The sequence below is a fragment of the Epinephelus moara genome, chromosome 10, assembly GCF_006386435.1.
Source record: "Epinephelus moara isolate mb chromosome 10, YSFRI_EMoa_1.0, whole genome shotgun sequence".
Lineage (NCBI taxonomy): Eukaryota > Metazoa > Chordata > Actinopteri > Perciformes > Serranidae > Epinephelus > Epinephelus moara.
In genome coordinates, this window is record NC_065515.1 from 7,587,746 (window position 1) to 7,604,397 (window position 16,652).

The 16,652-nt window shown below is 41.9% G+C and overlaps 2 protein-coding genes across 2 annotated transcripts in view; one reads left to right on the forward strand and one right to left on the reverse strand.

The window, feature by feature from the left end:
- Nucleotides 1-6,515, forward strand: part of nme7 (NME/NM23 family member 7) — a 34,203-nt gene extending 27,688 nt beyond the window's left edge. Inside the window, exons 11-12 of the mRNA XM_050054589.1 lie at nt 4,100-4,207; nt 5,918-6,515. Coding sequence (XP_049910546.1) covers nt 4,100-4,207; nt 5,918-5,950 — 141 coding nt within the window. The 3' untranslated portion in view covers nt 5,951-6,515. The remainder of the gene's footprint in view (nt 1-4,099; nt 4,208-5,917) is intronic.
- On the reverse strand, nt 5,995-16,002 carry atp1b1a (ATPase Na+/K+ transporting subunit beta 1a). The gene is made up of 6 exons (XM_050054591.1): nt 15,751-16,002; nt 11,129-11,257; nt 9,582-9,737; nt 9,233-9,417; nt 7,466-7,549; nt 5,995-7,362 (listed from the first exon to the last, which is right to left on the reverse strand). Exons 1-6 carry the CDS (start codon nt 15,842-15,844, stop codon nt 7,105-7,107), a joined length of 906 nt encoding a protein of 301 aa, XP_049910548.1. The 5' UTR covers nt 15,845-16,002; the 3' UTR covers nt 5,995-7,104.
- Nucleotides 16,003-16,652: the final 650 nt, after the last annotated feature.

The following is a 16,652-nucleotide window of genomic DNA, read 5'->3' on the forward strand; positions in this document are numbered from 1 at the left end:
TTAAAAGGGCTTTACAGCTCAAAAATTGAGCCACCTACTCACTGGGGTGAGCTTGGGGAGACAGGAGGATGAGCACAATGTTTCTACAGCAACGATGTGGGTCGGGTCTGCGTTACTAGTGGTTATCACTGATTGAGCAGCACAGCTAACCAGCTCCTACCAGACCCAGGTGGTGTTCAGTGCAGTAAACTGAAGATGGCAAAATTAACCTATAGACTGACGTGTGTAACTGGTCAAATTCTCTGTGGTTAACCGATTACCAGTTAACTCTTGACATCCCTAATGCTAACATGTTAGCACCAAACATAAAGTACAGCAGAGGCTGATGGGAATGTCGTTAGTTTAGCAGGTATTTGTATGCGAAAAATACAATTTTGATCTCATGGCTGGTGGTGCTAAAGGAACAGTTGATTATCAAGTTAAGCAGGATTCATCCTCTGAAGACCATGAATGTCAGCTAGTAGCTGAGATATTTCTCTGGATCAACTTCGGGTAAGAGAGACCTGTGAGACAGAGGTTTTTCCAAGGTGCTAGGTTGTTGTTGATGTAGATCTTTACAACATCTCACTTAAAGAACAAAGCAGGCATGCCTTACTTACCATCCAAATCTTCATCCTAACTTGCCTTTTTCAGTGTGCAGGTTGTTAGCTCTGAGGCATGTGTTGTTTTTCGTAGTGAAGGGGATTTGAAAAAAGTAACACAGATAGTGAAAGGGAAGGAGAATGTCGTGCCTACAAAGCCAGCCTGTGGCAGGCTTATAGCCACAGTCTACATCCCGTGAGTCGGACTACTGGTGGACTGACCAACGATTAACATTGCCATCCCTAGGGCCATGCCACTCAATATTTATAACCCCAGAAGTGCGGGGGCGTATTAATGTTCCCAGGATCCTATGTTCCTCAGCTCAGTATCATATGACTCATTAAGGAGACCTCTCAGAGGGTTTGTGTTCTCAGCATTTTTTTTTTTCATGTCAGATGTTAAGTGTATATTTTCCTGGGTCAGTATTTTTCTCTTGGCTTCATCATGCCGTAACCTCCAGCATGCACTGGGGCGGTTTGCAGCCAAGTGTGAAGCAGTCGGGATGAGAGTCAGTACCTCCAAGTCTGAGGTCATGGATCTCTGCTGGAAAACGAAGGATTCCCCCTATGGGTCGGGAGAGTGTTACTGCTCCTAGCGAAGGAGTTCAAGTATCTCAGGGTCTTGCTCGTGAGTGAGGGTAAAATGGAGACTGGGATGGATAGGTTTTTTGGCAAAGCGTCCACAGTAATGCGGGCACTGAACTGGACAGTGGTGGTGATGTGGGAGCTCAGGCGGAAGGCAAAGCTCTTGATTTAACAGTCCATCTACGTTCTCACCCTCACCTATGGTCATGAGCTTTTGGTAGCGATCAAAATGAGATTGCGATACAAGTGGCTGAAAATAGTTTACTCTGTAGGGTCACTGGTCTCAGCCTTAGAGATAAGGTGAGGAGCTCAGACATTTGGAGGAAGCTTGAAGTAGAGCTGCTGCTCCTCCACATTGAAAGGGGTGAGTTGAGGTGGTTCAGGCATCTGATCAGGATGCCTCCCAGCTGCCTCCCATTGTTTCTGGGCACATCTAACTGGTAGCAAACCCTGGGGCAGAGCCAGAACAGGCTGGAGGGATTATGTATCTCATCTGGCCTGGGAATGCCTCGGGATCCCCCAGGAGGAACTGGAAAGCGTTGGTGAGACCCCGCGACCTGTCCCTAGGGACGGACGGAAATCACCCGCTTACAGCTTACAGCATACTGATGTTATGCTCCTTTAAACACATGTGCTTAAATTAGATAGATAAACACTGTATTAATCCCAAGGGAAACTAAGATGAAAGAGTTTTCCCTCGCCTTCAGACGTTGACATCTCCACAGTGGCTGAATGTATAAATGGAAACTACCATTTGAAACGTCCATGTCCCTTCGTTCTTTTGCAATTTGAGCTGTGAAGCTTTTACAGTGTTACTTTATATCACGAGAAGAGAGGTTTGACCCCAGAAGGACTTTACTCTGATCTAATGAGATCAAATTGATTGACATGACTGCCATTTGGCCAAAGATCATCACCTCATTGACACTGTTGTGTTTGTTGGCATGCTTGAAATTTGGCTGCTGCTTCTTTTTTTTTCATGTTACCACCTGGCTTAAGGCTGGGAACCAAAAAAAACCCAGTAACATGCAGTATTTAGACTTAGGCTTATAGATCCTTTGTATGTTGTATGTTGCATGATGGAACTTTTGTCTGACTCTTTTATTGCCCTGTTGGAAAAACACATTAATCATCATAAACAAATGTGTAACTTTAAAAACCAATAGCTAAAAAAAGAACTCAGCTGGCCCGTAGTTCCCAGGTGATCCACATTTCCCATGATCCTTGAACCCCGCAGCAGATTTTATTTCTTACGTAGTCAATTCAATGCTGTGTCGTACAACCGATCATTAGAACCGGGAGACTTTTGTTTAAGTTGATTCATGACCTTGAAACTTGTTCCTGCCTTTTGTGTGCGCTCTCATAAACCACAGGAGGATAAAAAACTTGTCATAGGGAATGTTTCCCTGCCGTAAGACACGGTAAGATTATTTATGAGACGAAACAAACTTTGTTATATTGTTGATTCTCTGATAAGAAGAGAGACGTTAAGTAACAGTGGCTGACTTTGATCAGATTGAAGTATATATGCTTTGATGTTGACCCTACTGCTCAAACATCAAACATGTATGTCATATACTGTTTGCATCCCCTAAGAGTTAATAGTCGTCTTGGGGAATTAATTATTTAGACATTGTCCCTCCCCTGATGGTGGACCCTGTGGGAGGGTTGCATTTCCTGGAGGCACCAGGAGTAGCCCGGCTTTGACCTTGGGAGTGTCTGATGTTGAAAGAAAAAGAGCAGACACACAAGATGAAACTACTGCCTGGACAAAAAAAATGCATTTGTGAGCAGTGAAAAGGGGAACTAAGTGTCTCCTTAATATATTTGCTATGTACAGTAATGAGAGAATATTTTAAGGTAAGAATGTTATATTTAATTTGTTGCCTTTTATAGCGAGGAGTATGGAAACTGGAATATGTCGTTTAAACATAAATCATGTAGTGAGCCAAAAGTATCAATACCTGCTGCGGTATATATATCAAGAGACTGAGATTTTGCTTCTGGTTAACATTTAAATTCTGAAATGTAAAAAGCAAATAGTAGTAATCTGTCCCTTTATTACTATTGAGTGTGTAAAAAGGTTGCTGAGTGTGAGTGTTTGGTCACTTCCTCTGCTGGATCACATGTTTAGTTGCTGAGTAATCACTGTGTCTCGGTAACATGCAACAGTACAGGATGTTCAGTTTCAAAACTCCACTCTGTCTTTCACACAGGACTTGTTTTTATATTTCAAACCTTTTACATCACTGGTGTTAGTTCCATGTTTGTGGTGCCGGGTAGAGCTGCAACAATTAGTCAGTTAATTGGCAACTATTTTGATCATCAAATTATAGTCTTTTTTTAAAGCAAAAAAAAAAGTCAAACATTTGCTGATTTCATGCTTTTTAAAGGGACAGTTCACCCCAAAGTCAAAAGTACACATTTTCCATCTCATCTGTAGTGCTGTTTATGAGTCTAGATTCCTCTGGTGTCGGCGTTGCTAGTTGCTCCAGCGCCAACTAGTCCCATTAAACTGGAAAGAAGGCAGACATCTCTACAGCTGACATCTCCAACACTCAGCAACTCACACCAAATTAATCTAGACTGACAAACAGCACTGCAGGTAACAGGAAAAATATGTGCTTTTAATTTTGAATGAAAGAATTTGCTGCTTGTCTTTGTCATACATAGTGATAAACTGAATAGTTTAATAAAACATACTTTTTAAAGATGTAACCTTTGGCTATGGGAAATTACACACGGCATGATTTAATTATTTTCTTTCATTTAAGTAATTAAATAATTGATTAATTGGGAAAATAATGGGCAAATTAACTGATAACACATACAATCATTAGTTGCAGCTCTAGTCAAGAGTTGAATATTAATAAGATGATTTGTCTGTGTTTATGAGTTGAAGGAGTCACGATCGAGATGTTTTCATCCAACAGGAAATTTCACGGCATCTTCGTCCAAACACGCTGCGTGCTCTTTACGGTAAAGACAAAGTGAAAAACGCCGTCCACTGTACAGACCTCCCTGAAGACGGTGTTCTGGAGGTGGGTGCTATGTCACTGACACACACACACACACACACACACACATTGTACGCTCCATGTGCTGTGGAGTACACCCACGTGATTCCATCTGTAGTTTCTCTGATCCTGCAAATAGGTTTCCTCATTGTCTTTGAGTCCATGCATAAATAACTACCTTGCGTTTGGCCAAGAACAAAACCCCCGACTCTGTGAGAAGCCGTGTCTCATGACTCTGCTCTGTGGGCCGGGGCAACCTCAGCTCACACTGCGTTTTGAGGAGAACAAGAATGGCAGAGGAATTTGAAACAAAACCATTGTTTTGTAGGGAGTGGGTCTGACCCATCGAGCGTCATTGTTCACTCCTGATCTGTTGCCCGGACAAATGCCTCCTTGTTAAACATTAGCCTGTGACTGACTGAGCTGCCATTTTCCCAAGACCGGGACACAGTGGCCAAGAAAGGGCTTGTACAGAGAATTTACTCTCAACGTTTACAGTGTCATCATTCTGATATCACAGAGAAAAGACTGGCTCATACTTTGATGTTAAAGGGACAGGTAGCCCCAAAATCAAAACTAAGTATTTTTCCTCTTCCTCTAGAGCTTTTATTAATCAGATTGTTTTGGTGCGAGTTGTCAAGTGTTGGCAATGTTTCAGCAATGTCAGCAAAGTCTCTTACCAGAAATCATGACCTTGATATTTAAGATAATCCAAAGACCTTGTGAGCAGTTTCATGTCGGAACTATTTTCTTTGTAACAAACTGATTCCAGCAACCAAATCACGACACAGAAGGAAACGTGCATCTACTCATGGATGGGTATGGATGTGTTAAAAACACCTGGATGTAGCATTCGACGCGGGACCCCGTTCATTCCAATGAAAGTTGCTCAGTGGGACCTGAAGCCACAAACTGCTGCATGTAAAATCACCTGGATGATATGCGCTGCTTCATCATCATTGGTGGCTGAGCGGCTAACTTCTGGTTTAGCCCTCGGCTAACTTGAGAGGAAATAAAATGATCCAATCTTGTGACTTTTCTAGACTTTCCAAATGTTTGTGGACTGAATGGGTCTGAACTTAATAGTGATACAAGTCATTTCACAGGGGTTGCAACGCTAAAAAATTATGTATCAGCTGATTTACAGATGTCTCTTTCAACATGTTAAGTCTATAGGAAACAGCCTTTTTGGGCCTAGTGGCATCACATGACGACTCAGAAGTTGTAAGTCCACTGTTTGGCCAAACAAATATTGGCTTTAAAGCCAGGCGCACCTCCTGAGGTCTTGTGGACAAGAGCCTCGTGCATTAATGGCGTCCTCCTTGGATGAACTGTAACAGTAGCTAGCTCGGTGGTGCTAGGTGAGCTAGCAGTAGATGCACACTGCCCTCTGTGCAATGATACGTTTGGCAGGTGTAGTTTGGTAGAAAGAAAATAGTTCCTACTTGAAACTGCTCATGACAATGTCTGTGGATTATCTTGAGTAGCTAGGTCATGACTTCTGGAAAGAGACACTGATGTTGAGTTTTTCAGATGTATTTTTTGGTGCCGAGTGTCATCTCGTTCTGTTATACTGGGAGAAGGCAGACATCTCTACAGCCGATTTCTCCAACACTCATCAACTCACACCAATAAATAGCACTACAGGTTAGGAGAAAAATCTGTTTCTGTTTCGAACTGACTCTTTGTTTAAATTCAATCGGTACTGTAATTTATTTTCTCTTCCTTTTACAGGTGCAATATTTCTTCAAGATTTTGGACGGATGAGCGCAACAAGAAAACATTTCACTACATATTCACAGACTTCACAGTTGTCTCATTTTTCTGTTTTATTGTTTCAGCCTTATGCAGATTAAATAAAGTGACAAGAGCAGACTCCTGACAAGTGTTTTGATCTTCAACATTGAATTAAGTATTTTCACACCGACTAAACATCTTATTACACGGGATACTGCATTGCCTCTGATATTCTCTAACTTTTTGACCAGCGACTTTGGTATTGGATTCATACATTACACTTTGAAAAAAATGTACAACTGCATAAATATAAAATTCTTCCACCATGAAAATGGCTAAAACATTCAATAGTAAGTTGCATCACGTCATGTGATGTCTCCAGCAAAACAGATTTCAAGCACTGAGTTGCCACTGTTTCCATGGAGGTGACAGTCTTCTAGGCTGGACCCACAAAGCTCTACACTATGAGTTAAGAATGAACAGATGTAAGAGTATCAAACAGAAATGTCATCAAACCATATCCTACAGCTAAGGTGAACAACAAAGAAAAGGTGTACAAACATATCCTTCCGCAGTCAACTTGAACTTGGATGAAGAAACATGCCAAAAAAGAACAAAAGGATTCCATGGAGCGCAGTCATTTACTCAAACATGGGCCGTAAAGGTTCAGAGTACCATGCTAGTATTTCAGTTAGTCAGAGCACATTGACACACACCCCACGCTCTCACATTGAGTAACACACCTGCACACGGACACGAGCGTACACGCACACACCTTGGACCACTAAAGCTGACATAAGACAGAAGAGATTACAACAGGACTCGACTACAGCACTGGACACTCCAAAAATATATAGAAACCACATTAGGATGAAATACTTTGGGGACAGAAACACAGCTCGCTACACGTCAGTAGTGGAATTGCGGTTTTACAGTAATAGATGAACACATCCCATGGCTCAAGGAATATTTTCATGTACAGTAGAATAAATATTTGCTATTGCTACTCTTGTATTTTACATTCTAACCCTCGACAAACACACAGAAAAGCTAGTGTAAAGCACACAGATTAAGTGTAGGTCCTGTATATTATGAATGTTCAAAGACTAGTGGTGTTTTATCTGAACTCTTTTATTCTCTACATTTTAGTTGTTTCAAAATGAGAGTGCTCGTCATGGCTGAGGTCACGACTCGATTTGGAACTTAACATCAAAGCGTCCTTGATAGCGGTCTTTCTCGCTGTAGGCGATGTTTGCGCCATATGCTTTGCACTCGATGCGGATATCCTGGCCTATGGTGAGGTTGGTAAACTGAATGGCCACCAGAGGCTGCAGGTACTGGGGGTGCAGCGCTTTGCCGTAGTACGGGTAGTACTGGAGAGGAAAGCCTTCGCCCATGCCAAAGTACTTGATCTCTCCGATCTTGCCTTCGTCCTCGACTCTCTGCAAACAGCAAGGTTGACTTTGATTCGAACCTTTCTTACGGCATCAATACATACTGTATGTACTTATACATCATGGCCAAATGCTGTCAAATCAAACATACCTTATTTTTGCAGTGAATGGGGATCACGTTGGGCTGAAGTCTGCTCTGCAGAGCGTCTGGGAGGGACTCATTGTTAGAAGGAGCCTGAAATAAGAGAGACATGTTCATGAACATCCTGGTGTGTCGTTTGTAAGGTTTTATTGTGGTCGGCAGCAGAACCAGGGTGATGGTTGTAAATGGTGCAACTTGCATGCAACTTGGTGTGTTGCGAGTTTATTTAGTATTTAAGTAAGTTGCCTCCAAGACCACGGCAAGGTTGCAAATGTGTAAAACAGCATGTTACTTTTGTGTAGTGAGTTACAATTTGTAACTTGTGGAGTATTCCACTAATGTAGCTCTGTCTGTAACTGTGTTTCAATCATGATGGACAGTTTAAAAAGATAAAAACTGTTTTTTAGTTCAGCCGCCTACATTACCCACAACTCTACCAGCCCACAGTTCAGTCATGTGTTGTGCTTGCATCGGCTAATGTGGCTGTAGGAGCGGGCTACAAAAATCTAGAAACGTCACTTCTTTTAACTTCACATCATTTTGAAACTTGTAGTTTTCAGCCCCAACAGACGCTGACTCATGCGTCCCTCTGGAGACACTGAAGTGTACACAGCTTTGTTCACATATGCAGCAGTTAACTGACTATGATGGGGAATTTTACACATATTACACATCAAAGACATGGAGCACATCTTCGCTGCATTCAAGTGACGTCAGAACAAAAAAATCCATCACATCCAACTTGTGGCCTGCAGCTGGATGCATGAAAATGTCTTGTAAAGTTAGTCAATCAGTACTGAAGATAAAGTATGTAAGATAGGCAAACATACAGTATGTTCTGCATGCTTTTTTTAAAAACCAAACTTCCTGATTTACTGCTACTGAATGCGGCTGATTTACCTTCCAAGAACTGTTTTTGTGCTGCTTTAAGTTTCACGATTTTCACAGCTGCTTTACACTGTGTGTCACGTGGGCTGCCAAGTTTAAGTCCTTGGTGGGTGACGTTTCATAGTAGTTAAATTAGGTTAAACCCGTTTCGTCAGTCTTTAAGAATCTGCTCTCATATATTTTTTTCTGACACATTTAAACATTACTGGTTTAAAGGGGACCTATTATGCTTTTCCTTATTTTCTGTCATAAAATGTTACGATGGATGTTCGTATCAAACTTGGCCAAAGTTTCAAATAATGACTTAAAAATAATCTGTGAGCAAAAACCTCAGGCTTTAGACCATTCTGAAAACTGTCTTTTCTACTTTTGAGACAAGCTGACGTCAGCTGGTGACGGATTTCTTTTTATGGTTATCTGCTCCAGGCGTGCTACTGCTAAGTGTTTAGCCTACACTGCTACATGCTAACGTTGATCGTGTAAATTTTTCTCCGATTTCACGTCATATTCCTGCTGGAAAATATCCGCTTGTGAAGATTTTGGTTCCGGAGCTCTTATTGGTGATCATTCACGTTCAAAGGTGCCGCTATACCCTGAAATCCTTACCAATCAGAGCAGACAGGGCTTTTTTGAGAGGGGGGCTTAAAGAAACGCGGAGTGTTTGAGGCTGAGGGGGAATACAGGTGTTCCAGTACAGACAGTATGAGGAAAAATAGTGTTTTTCTAACATTAAAGCATGTAAACATGTTCCAAAAACCCAAAATGCAGGTATGAACCCGACAATGAGCATAATAGCTCCCCTTTAAAACTTATTCTTAACCCTTGATCAGTGTGAATGCACCTGTAAAAAATAAAACCTATAATGTTCTAAGTGTGCTGTAAACCTACCTTTGGTTTGAAGTTGACAATCCTGTTGAGCTTGACGATGATGCACGGCTTTCCATCCTTGAAGCCATAACTTGTGTCGGGAGTCCCTGAGCAGCTACCGAGCCAAGCCCTCCTGAAACGGCAGGCTTTCCTCTCCTCTGAGTCGGTCTCCAGACTGCCGCGGTCCTTGTATGTTGAAGGAGCAGCTGCAAACGGTACATTTAAGAAGTGTTATTAAGATGTTTGTTATGAGAATGTATTGTTAACTGATCTAAAGACATAAATATGAGTGACAAATCTTGATTGTTACATGCTAATCAGGGATCAGCCAGAGAGTATAACAGTCCCTGTGTGATTGGATTATACTTGCTTCCACAGTCCTCGAATTTCTGCTCACTCTCCTGAAGCGTATCATTGTAATTCGCAAGGAAAGTGTCTAGGGCATCGATGTACTTCTTGTATGTTTTCGGCGAGGTCAAGGTGAAGGAAATTTCGGATTTTTCTGAGCGTGGGGTGTGTGATAGACCTGAAAAACACAAAACAGTTTTTGATAAGAAACAAAGTAAGTGGGAAAAGATTGAGTCTAGGAGAGTTAAAAACAACAACTTGAGAAAAACAATAAAAACTATTTGTTGTTTTTTTTCCCCAACATAAGCTGTATGTCATGTGACCTATTCTTTGTAGAATCTGGAGAGAGCCTCGGGTCTATTATCTTAGGACAACACACAATGTAGGGTCTTGGGGATTTCCTCAGATGGTCTCTGTCAGCTCTTTATAGCTGTAATTTTCCACAGACCTTGTGCACAAGGCCCGGGTGAGGCGTGGCATGAAGAGAATGAGATGGGTAAGAGCAGTGAAAGCAAACATGACATGTAATGTGCTTTTTCTCAGTCTCCAATCTTTATTTGTTGCCACAGTTATGAGGGAAATTAGAGTTATTTGAGCTGCAGAGACAGGGAAGTTTAGTCATTTGAATTTCAGTAGAGGCTTGTGAAAGTTCACCAACACCCTGCCCCCACCCATCCACTCTCACGTGTGTCTCTCTCACAATGGAAACTTTTAGCCCCAGAGTGAGAGGCGGGCTTGAGCTCTGAAAAAAAAAATAATCTAACTACTCCCTGCTTCCTTTATCATGCCACTACTGGAAACTCACTTCAGCTCAAAGCGCGCCACACTTCTGTCTCTTCCAGGCTACTCTTTGATTGTCGACAGCAGTGGACGGCTGACAGACAAAACGGCAGGCAAACTAACCCGCGTGCATGAAGCCAGTCATTTACAATGACTGCTAAAAATACCGCCAAGGCTAGAGCATGTGCTGTGCAAACAAGTACTGGCACAACAAGACAAGGCTGGGCACCTAAAATCTACACCGTCTCCAAGCTCTCAGGATATTTCAAAACACTCGTAGTGTAACTGTAACAGCGTTTGATGTTCTCACAAGATTACAGATTAGAATTTTTCTGCAGCAAAACAAGCTTAAAGGCTTCTAAGCTGTGACAAAACCAACCCATTATTATACAGAGAGTGAGCTACAAACTCTGGTCACACATGTCTATGTAAACATGTCGGCTGTGACACAGTCGTAGCACACATGAATCATTTCAGTCACAATGGGTGTAAGCGACAATAGTTCCCCTGTTGCCTGAGGGGGGGAACATTGACTGGCTGAGAGGAGTGAAGGACAAAATGGCTGAACCTATCTAAGGTCAGAAAGACAACTGATTGAGTAGCTGCAAGGCACACCCCAACAGTCATTTTTTACTACATGAACCACAGACAGCTGCAGCATCACAGAGACTTCACACAGCCAAAAACATTTCTGATACAGCCCAAAACAACTCTTTCTTGAGCTTGAACAAAAACATCCATCACTGCAGCAGGACACTTAAAAAGTAAAAATGTGAATGGTGAATTTACCTGGGGGAGCGACTCTGTCCTGGTAGGTTGGTTTGTAGGCGCTTAACGTGAGCAGCAACGCCTGAATGGTCCCAATGAAAATTCCAGCCAAGCATCCATAGAATATCACGTAGAAGAGGAAGATTTTAACTGTAGGGGTAAAAACAAACATTTCATTAATAGTGTAAAAGGATTAGAAGTGCAACACACCGCAGATTAACTGTTTAATTTATGTTTTCAGTCATTCATGAAGGAAAAATACCAAACATTCTCTGATTTTAGTGAAGATGTACTGTTTGTTTAATATCATTGCAAACTAAATATCTCTGGATTGTTGGCGAGACAAAACAAGACATTTAAAGACCTTGAAGTGGAAAATCAGGATGAGCTTTTTGTTTACATTTTTTGACATTTCATAGACCAAACCATTAATCAATTTTGGGGGAAAGCAGACCTAAAAATGATTAACGTTTTTTCGAGTGTTACAGTGCGGAAACAAGTTTTAATTCAATGACCAGTAAACATAAAAAAACGAAGATTTTTTAATTAAAAGCAAAGTAAGGTCAATTCTCGGGCTGCAACCTTGATTAAACAATTAATCATTTTGTCAAAAAAATGTCTGAAAATAGTGAAAAATGTTGGTAATTGCCCAGAGCGACATATAAATAAACAGTAAAACAGTAAAATATAAAAACAGTCCAAAAATCCTAAGCTATTTAATTTATTATCATGTATGACAAAGAAAAGCATTAAATTGTCACACTTAAGAAGCATGAAACCAGCAGAAGTTTGGCTTTTTAATTTAATTAAGTGATTAAAATGGATATTCAAAAATCAAAATAGTCGCAAATTAGGTTTCTGTTGCAGCTCTAGTCAGTTCTAGTCATGAGCAAAGCTTTTATTCTCTCAACTTCGTTTGTGTCTCAAATCTTTAAACAGCTCGCACACTTTGGACAAACCCTTCAGGCGACAAGAAAAACCTTGTAAGCTGCCTTTGCTAGAGCCTCCACACCTCTCTTCTCATTATGGAAGCCATTTTACATCAATAGTGACTCCATGTAGGATTTTCCTTTTTCACCTGATTTAAAATTTACTCCAATTATGCAACAGCAGGAGGGCCACGGTCCCAGTTCAACAGAATGAGTCACAAGCCACTTCTCACGCAGACCCTTCCCCCCACCGTGTCGTCACTTACAACAGGTTCGACATGAAAACACTGTCCTCGCCTAACTGAAAAAAAGGCTCCACTTTTTCTTCCTCTGTGTTTATTCATGTCGTCGTTGTAGACAGAAAACTTTCTTGTTTGCCTACTTTCAGTCGGTTTCAGTAGGGAAGACATAAAACAACAGTTAACTGTGTGTGCTCTCAGTAGACGGTGTGTTTTCTGTCTGTAATTAAGTTTCTGTACAATCCTCTATACCATGACTCTGAGATGTAACACTGTGGTCATAACTGGTGTAAAAAATGTTTCTGTGGTGATCTCAAAGACCAGTGAATCTCCAAACACAACATGTTTGTCTTCTGTGATCTCAAATGAAACCTTAAAATTTACAGTTTATGGTCTGGTCCTACTGCACACCCTAAAAACTGACCTAAAATAACTTTACAATCCAGTTTTTACTGGTTTATTTGATTTCCCATGCACCTAAGGGAGTAATTGATATTTAATAGAACAACAAATATATTTTGAATTGATGGAAAGATCTTAAAATTCTCCATACAAATATTTCTGTTAAAGGAATGTAACTGTTAAGAACAAAGGGCCTTGAAATCCATGGAAAAACTCTACCAAAACTTTATTTTTCTTTTGGCTATCTACATAACACAAGTCTTTTTAGCTGCTAGATTGTTTTTCTATCACTGTCAAACAGCAACAGCCATCTCCTGGCTCCTGATTTTGGGTTCCTGAAAACCGACAGACAACCATCAGCGCTCCCAGATTCCTCATGTGTTTGCTGTTATTGTGGCACCTTCCCAAAAAACGTCTCCCCACTGCCAGTTTCATGTCCAAATCAGCCACAGCGAAACCAGTTTGGTGGGTTGATAACAGGTTCAGCTCCGCGGCCTTATCTCCTGCTACAGGCCACGTTAACTGAGAAGTCTGCAGGAGATTCAGTTGGCTCGCTGTGCCTGCCCTCGTCGTGCCGTGTGCTACTCTGATACTGAGAATTTTGGCATTCAAAACGCACTGAAAGGACACGAGCAGTGTTTCCAGCACACGTGATCAAGAGAGCAACATCTCTTTTTCTCTTAAAGACATCTTCAGAACTTCATCAGCGTAAAAGCACAAGTAAAACATCTGAATAAGTGTGACATATCTCCACTTCAACATGGCTACTTGTTGTCACAGCGCCGGCCACCAAAGTAAAGGCATGGTGAGCTATTTTCTTATGAGCGTGCCTGCAGCCATAGCAGGCCTGCTGCGCTATATGCACCTGTTGAGAGGGAAACTATACACTGACACCCGTGCTGAACAGATGTCTAGGATTGGAGCTATGTGCAGGGATTTCTTTAGGATTTAAAATTAAAAAGCAGCACCTAATGTCTCTGCAAAATATTTTTTCACATGGATGCAGGTGAAATGAACAGGGTTGTGAAGTCACAAGTCAGAGCCACTGTTTGCTTCAGTCAGCCCTGTCTGGCTCTGTGACTTTTCATTTTAGTATCAGTATCACTTCTTAGTTGACTAAAAGCAGAATATGTGGGCATTGTGATAGTTGCCGCCAACTACCTGAGCTTTGTGAGTGCACGTGGGTGACAGAGGCAACACCATTTTGTCGGCACATATCAACCCTGTTGCACAGATACGTAAATAGCTCAGAAACTGGCCTACTGGTGGTGACAGGCAGAGTTTGAATGGAGAGCACCTCCCCCCACCAGACTGCTGCAGCGTGCTGTGAGGAAACCGTCACCACATTTCACACCACACTTAATGCATGATCTCTCCACACTTTATACTTGAAGCCCAGTCGACGCTAAGGTGCATATATCTCTGACATTACATAAGTCAATGTGACTATAACACTGGTGGAGACGATCTGAGCCGCTGTGTGACACTCAATCTGCCAAATATCAAACAGCAGAAATAGAAACAGCTCACTTTAATCACCGTGTAGCGTTGAACATTGCTCACGCGAGCTGCACAGACACACTGAGACTGTTGCAGCAACTCTCTGCCTTCAAGGACATACCTGTTGCTTTAACAGCAACATCGCTCGCTTTTACTGAAGTGCGACATCACCTCCCCTCTGGACAAACACCACCAGTAACCATGTTGTAGATGCATACTAGTCGTGCAACTACAGGAGAGGTGATATTACTGCACCAGTAGCGTGTTAACTGAAATTTTCCATCTACAAGTAGCTGCTGTAAGTTCGCCCATAAACTCGCCATTGTTGCCACACAGCAGCTGTGACGATACCACAGCAGCATTACTGTGATTTCTGCCCCTCGCTATCATTCTTTCTCGGAAATCAGCTGTTTATTTGATGAAGCTGTGAGGAATGAGAGCTTTAAAGTGGCACAGACATGCCGAGCACTGCTTCGTTTCTTTCAGCGGAACATAGAAAAAAAGCAAAGGCTGTGAGATGGAGAGGGGCGGCCCTTGAGACATGTGAGTCGTGATCTGTTCAGCACCGTGTTACCAAGCGGTGTCTGGCCGAACCCGGCTGTGTTCCACACAGGTTGGGGAGGCAGGAAAAAAGGGGCATTTGTAATTTTTAAAACGGTTTAACCAGCTTAATGGGCGCTGTATAATGACCCGTGTGGTTATCCTATCAAATCAACAAGCAGTGCTGGCCGCATTAAGGCGAGCATTCCCCCGACTTAAAGTCTTGAAAACGGGTAAAACGATTAGATCCATTAATCTTGGGTTTGAGTGAGAGCAAACCGGGCCTGCTGTACACATGAGCGACTCATTAGCCATTCAGCTTATTATATAGAGGAATAAAATGTCCTCTTGTTGGTTCTTTACTCTCATTTAAGAGGCTAAAATACAAGAGCAGTGAGGCAACCCAGCCCAACTTTCACCATTTGGATTACTGAAAAGTCCTGGCCCACCACACACTGTCCTTCAGGATGACCTTTTCATAAAGGACGTTTATTAATGAATGGCCCGGTATGGGCTACGCCTTCGGTAATCATCTCTTATTACAATGCATTAACCACAATTTGCCTAATTTGAGTCTTGTAAAACTCACGCGCTAACACTCAATGTGTAAAAGGAACCAAAAAAAGCGAGTTAATTGATTTATATTAAATATAATTAGCATTATTTTAAACTATATTCGACCTGTAATGTGTCTACGAGGCTATATCAGTGAGAAACGCCCGTTTTGTGCTCCACAGTTGAGTTTAATCAGATTTTGACAGAGCAACTTCTAACGCACAGCCTCCATTGAAAAGCGAAGTCACGACGCAGCATGTCAAAGGCAGTCAGCTCTAACAGGTGCTGTCTGTCTGTCTCTGTCTGTCTGTCTGTACAGTCAGGAAATGGAGAAGAAGAAGAAAAAAAGATCCCAACAGGACACCGACAGTTCCCCCTCTCTGAGCTAACCTCCATCACTGCGTGTTTGACACGGTAACCGCCGTCTCCGCACGGTTAGCTCGCTCGTGGAAGTTAAATAAAGGAAATGAAGACTTACACCAACTGCTGCCTGTTCGTCCCAGAAACTCCTTTTTCTCTGAATTCCACAGAAACGTCTTCCACCCGCCGTCGCTCTCTTTGTTTCCAGACATGTTAACTCCCCCGGTAATGTCCCCCTTTCTCTCTCTCGGTGATTTAGCGGTTTGGTTTCAGGTGTCTCGAGCTCAGACTGTTGACTGTCCCTCACAGGAAACGCGAAAGGACAATTTCGTACCCGACTCCTCCAATAATACCACACACAATTTATCTCTCGGGGAAACCGACTCCGCCTGCAAACTCCCGTAATAAGTTACCCCCTGAAGAGGGAGGGCTGACTCCAGCAAATCACATTCAGCCTCTGCTTTTTGCGTAACAGGGAGACGAAGAAGAAGGGGGGGGGGCTGCTACAAGCTAACACACTAATGAAATTACACAGAGACCCGGGCTCACACAAAGTCTCCAACAGTTGACACAAAACGGTTTAAATGATGCCAGTGCCATGGTAACCACAGGTGGAGGGACGTTACTGACTACATTTACTCAACTACTGTAGTGTACTTTACTTTGGTACTAGCATTTTCTGCTAGTTTATACTTTCTTCCCAGCTAAAATTCACAAATACTGCACTTTGTAACCAACATTTAGACTTGTTTAAAACTGAAGTTACAGGATATGTTGAAGATTTACACTGATAATACCAAATATAAATAATCAATAAATAAGTTATGATGTCTTGTTATTGGTTAAGCTAATATTGCTAATAGGCTAGTAGAACCTTACAAGGTACATTTATTCAAGTCCTGTAGTGTACTTTACTTTGGTATTAGCATTGTCTGCTACTTTATACCTTCTACTCCAATACACTTATACATGTTTTAACCCACTACATTTAGGCTTATTTTACTTAAAATTAAGTTACTA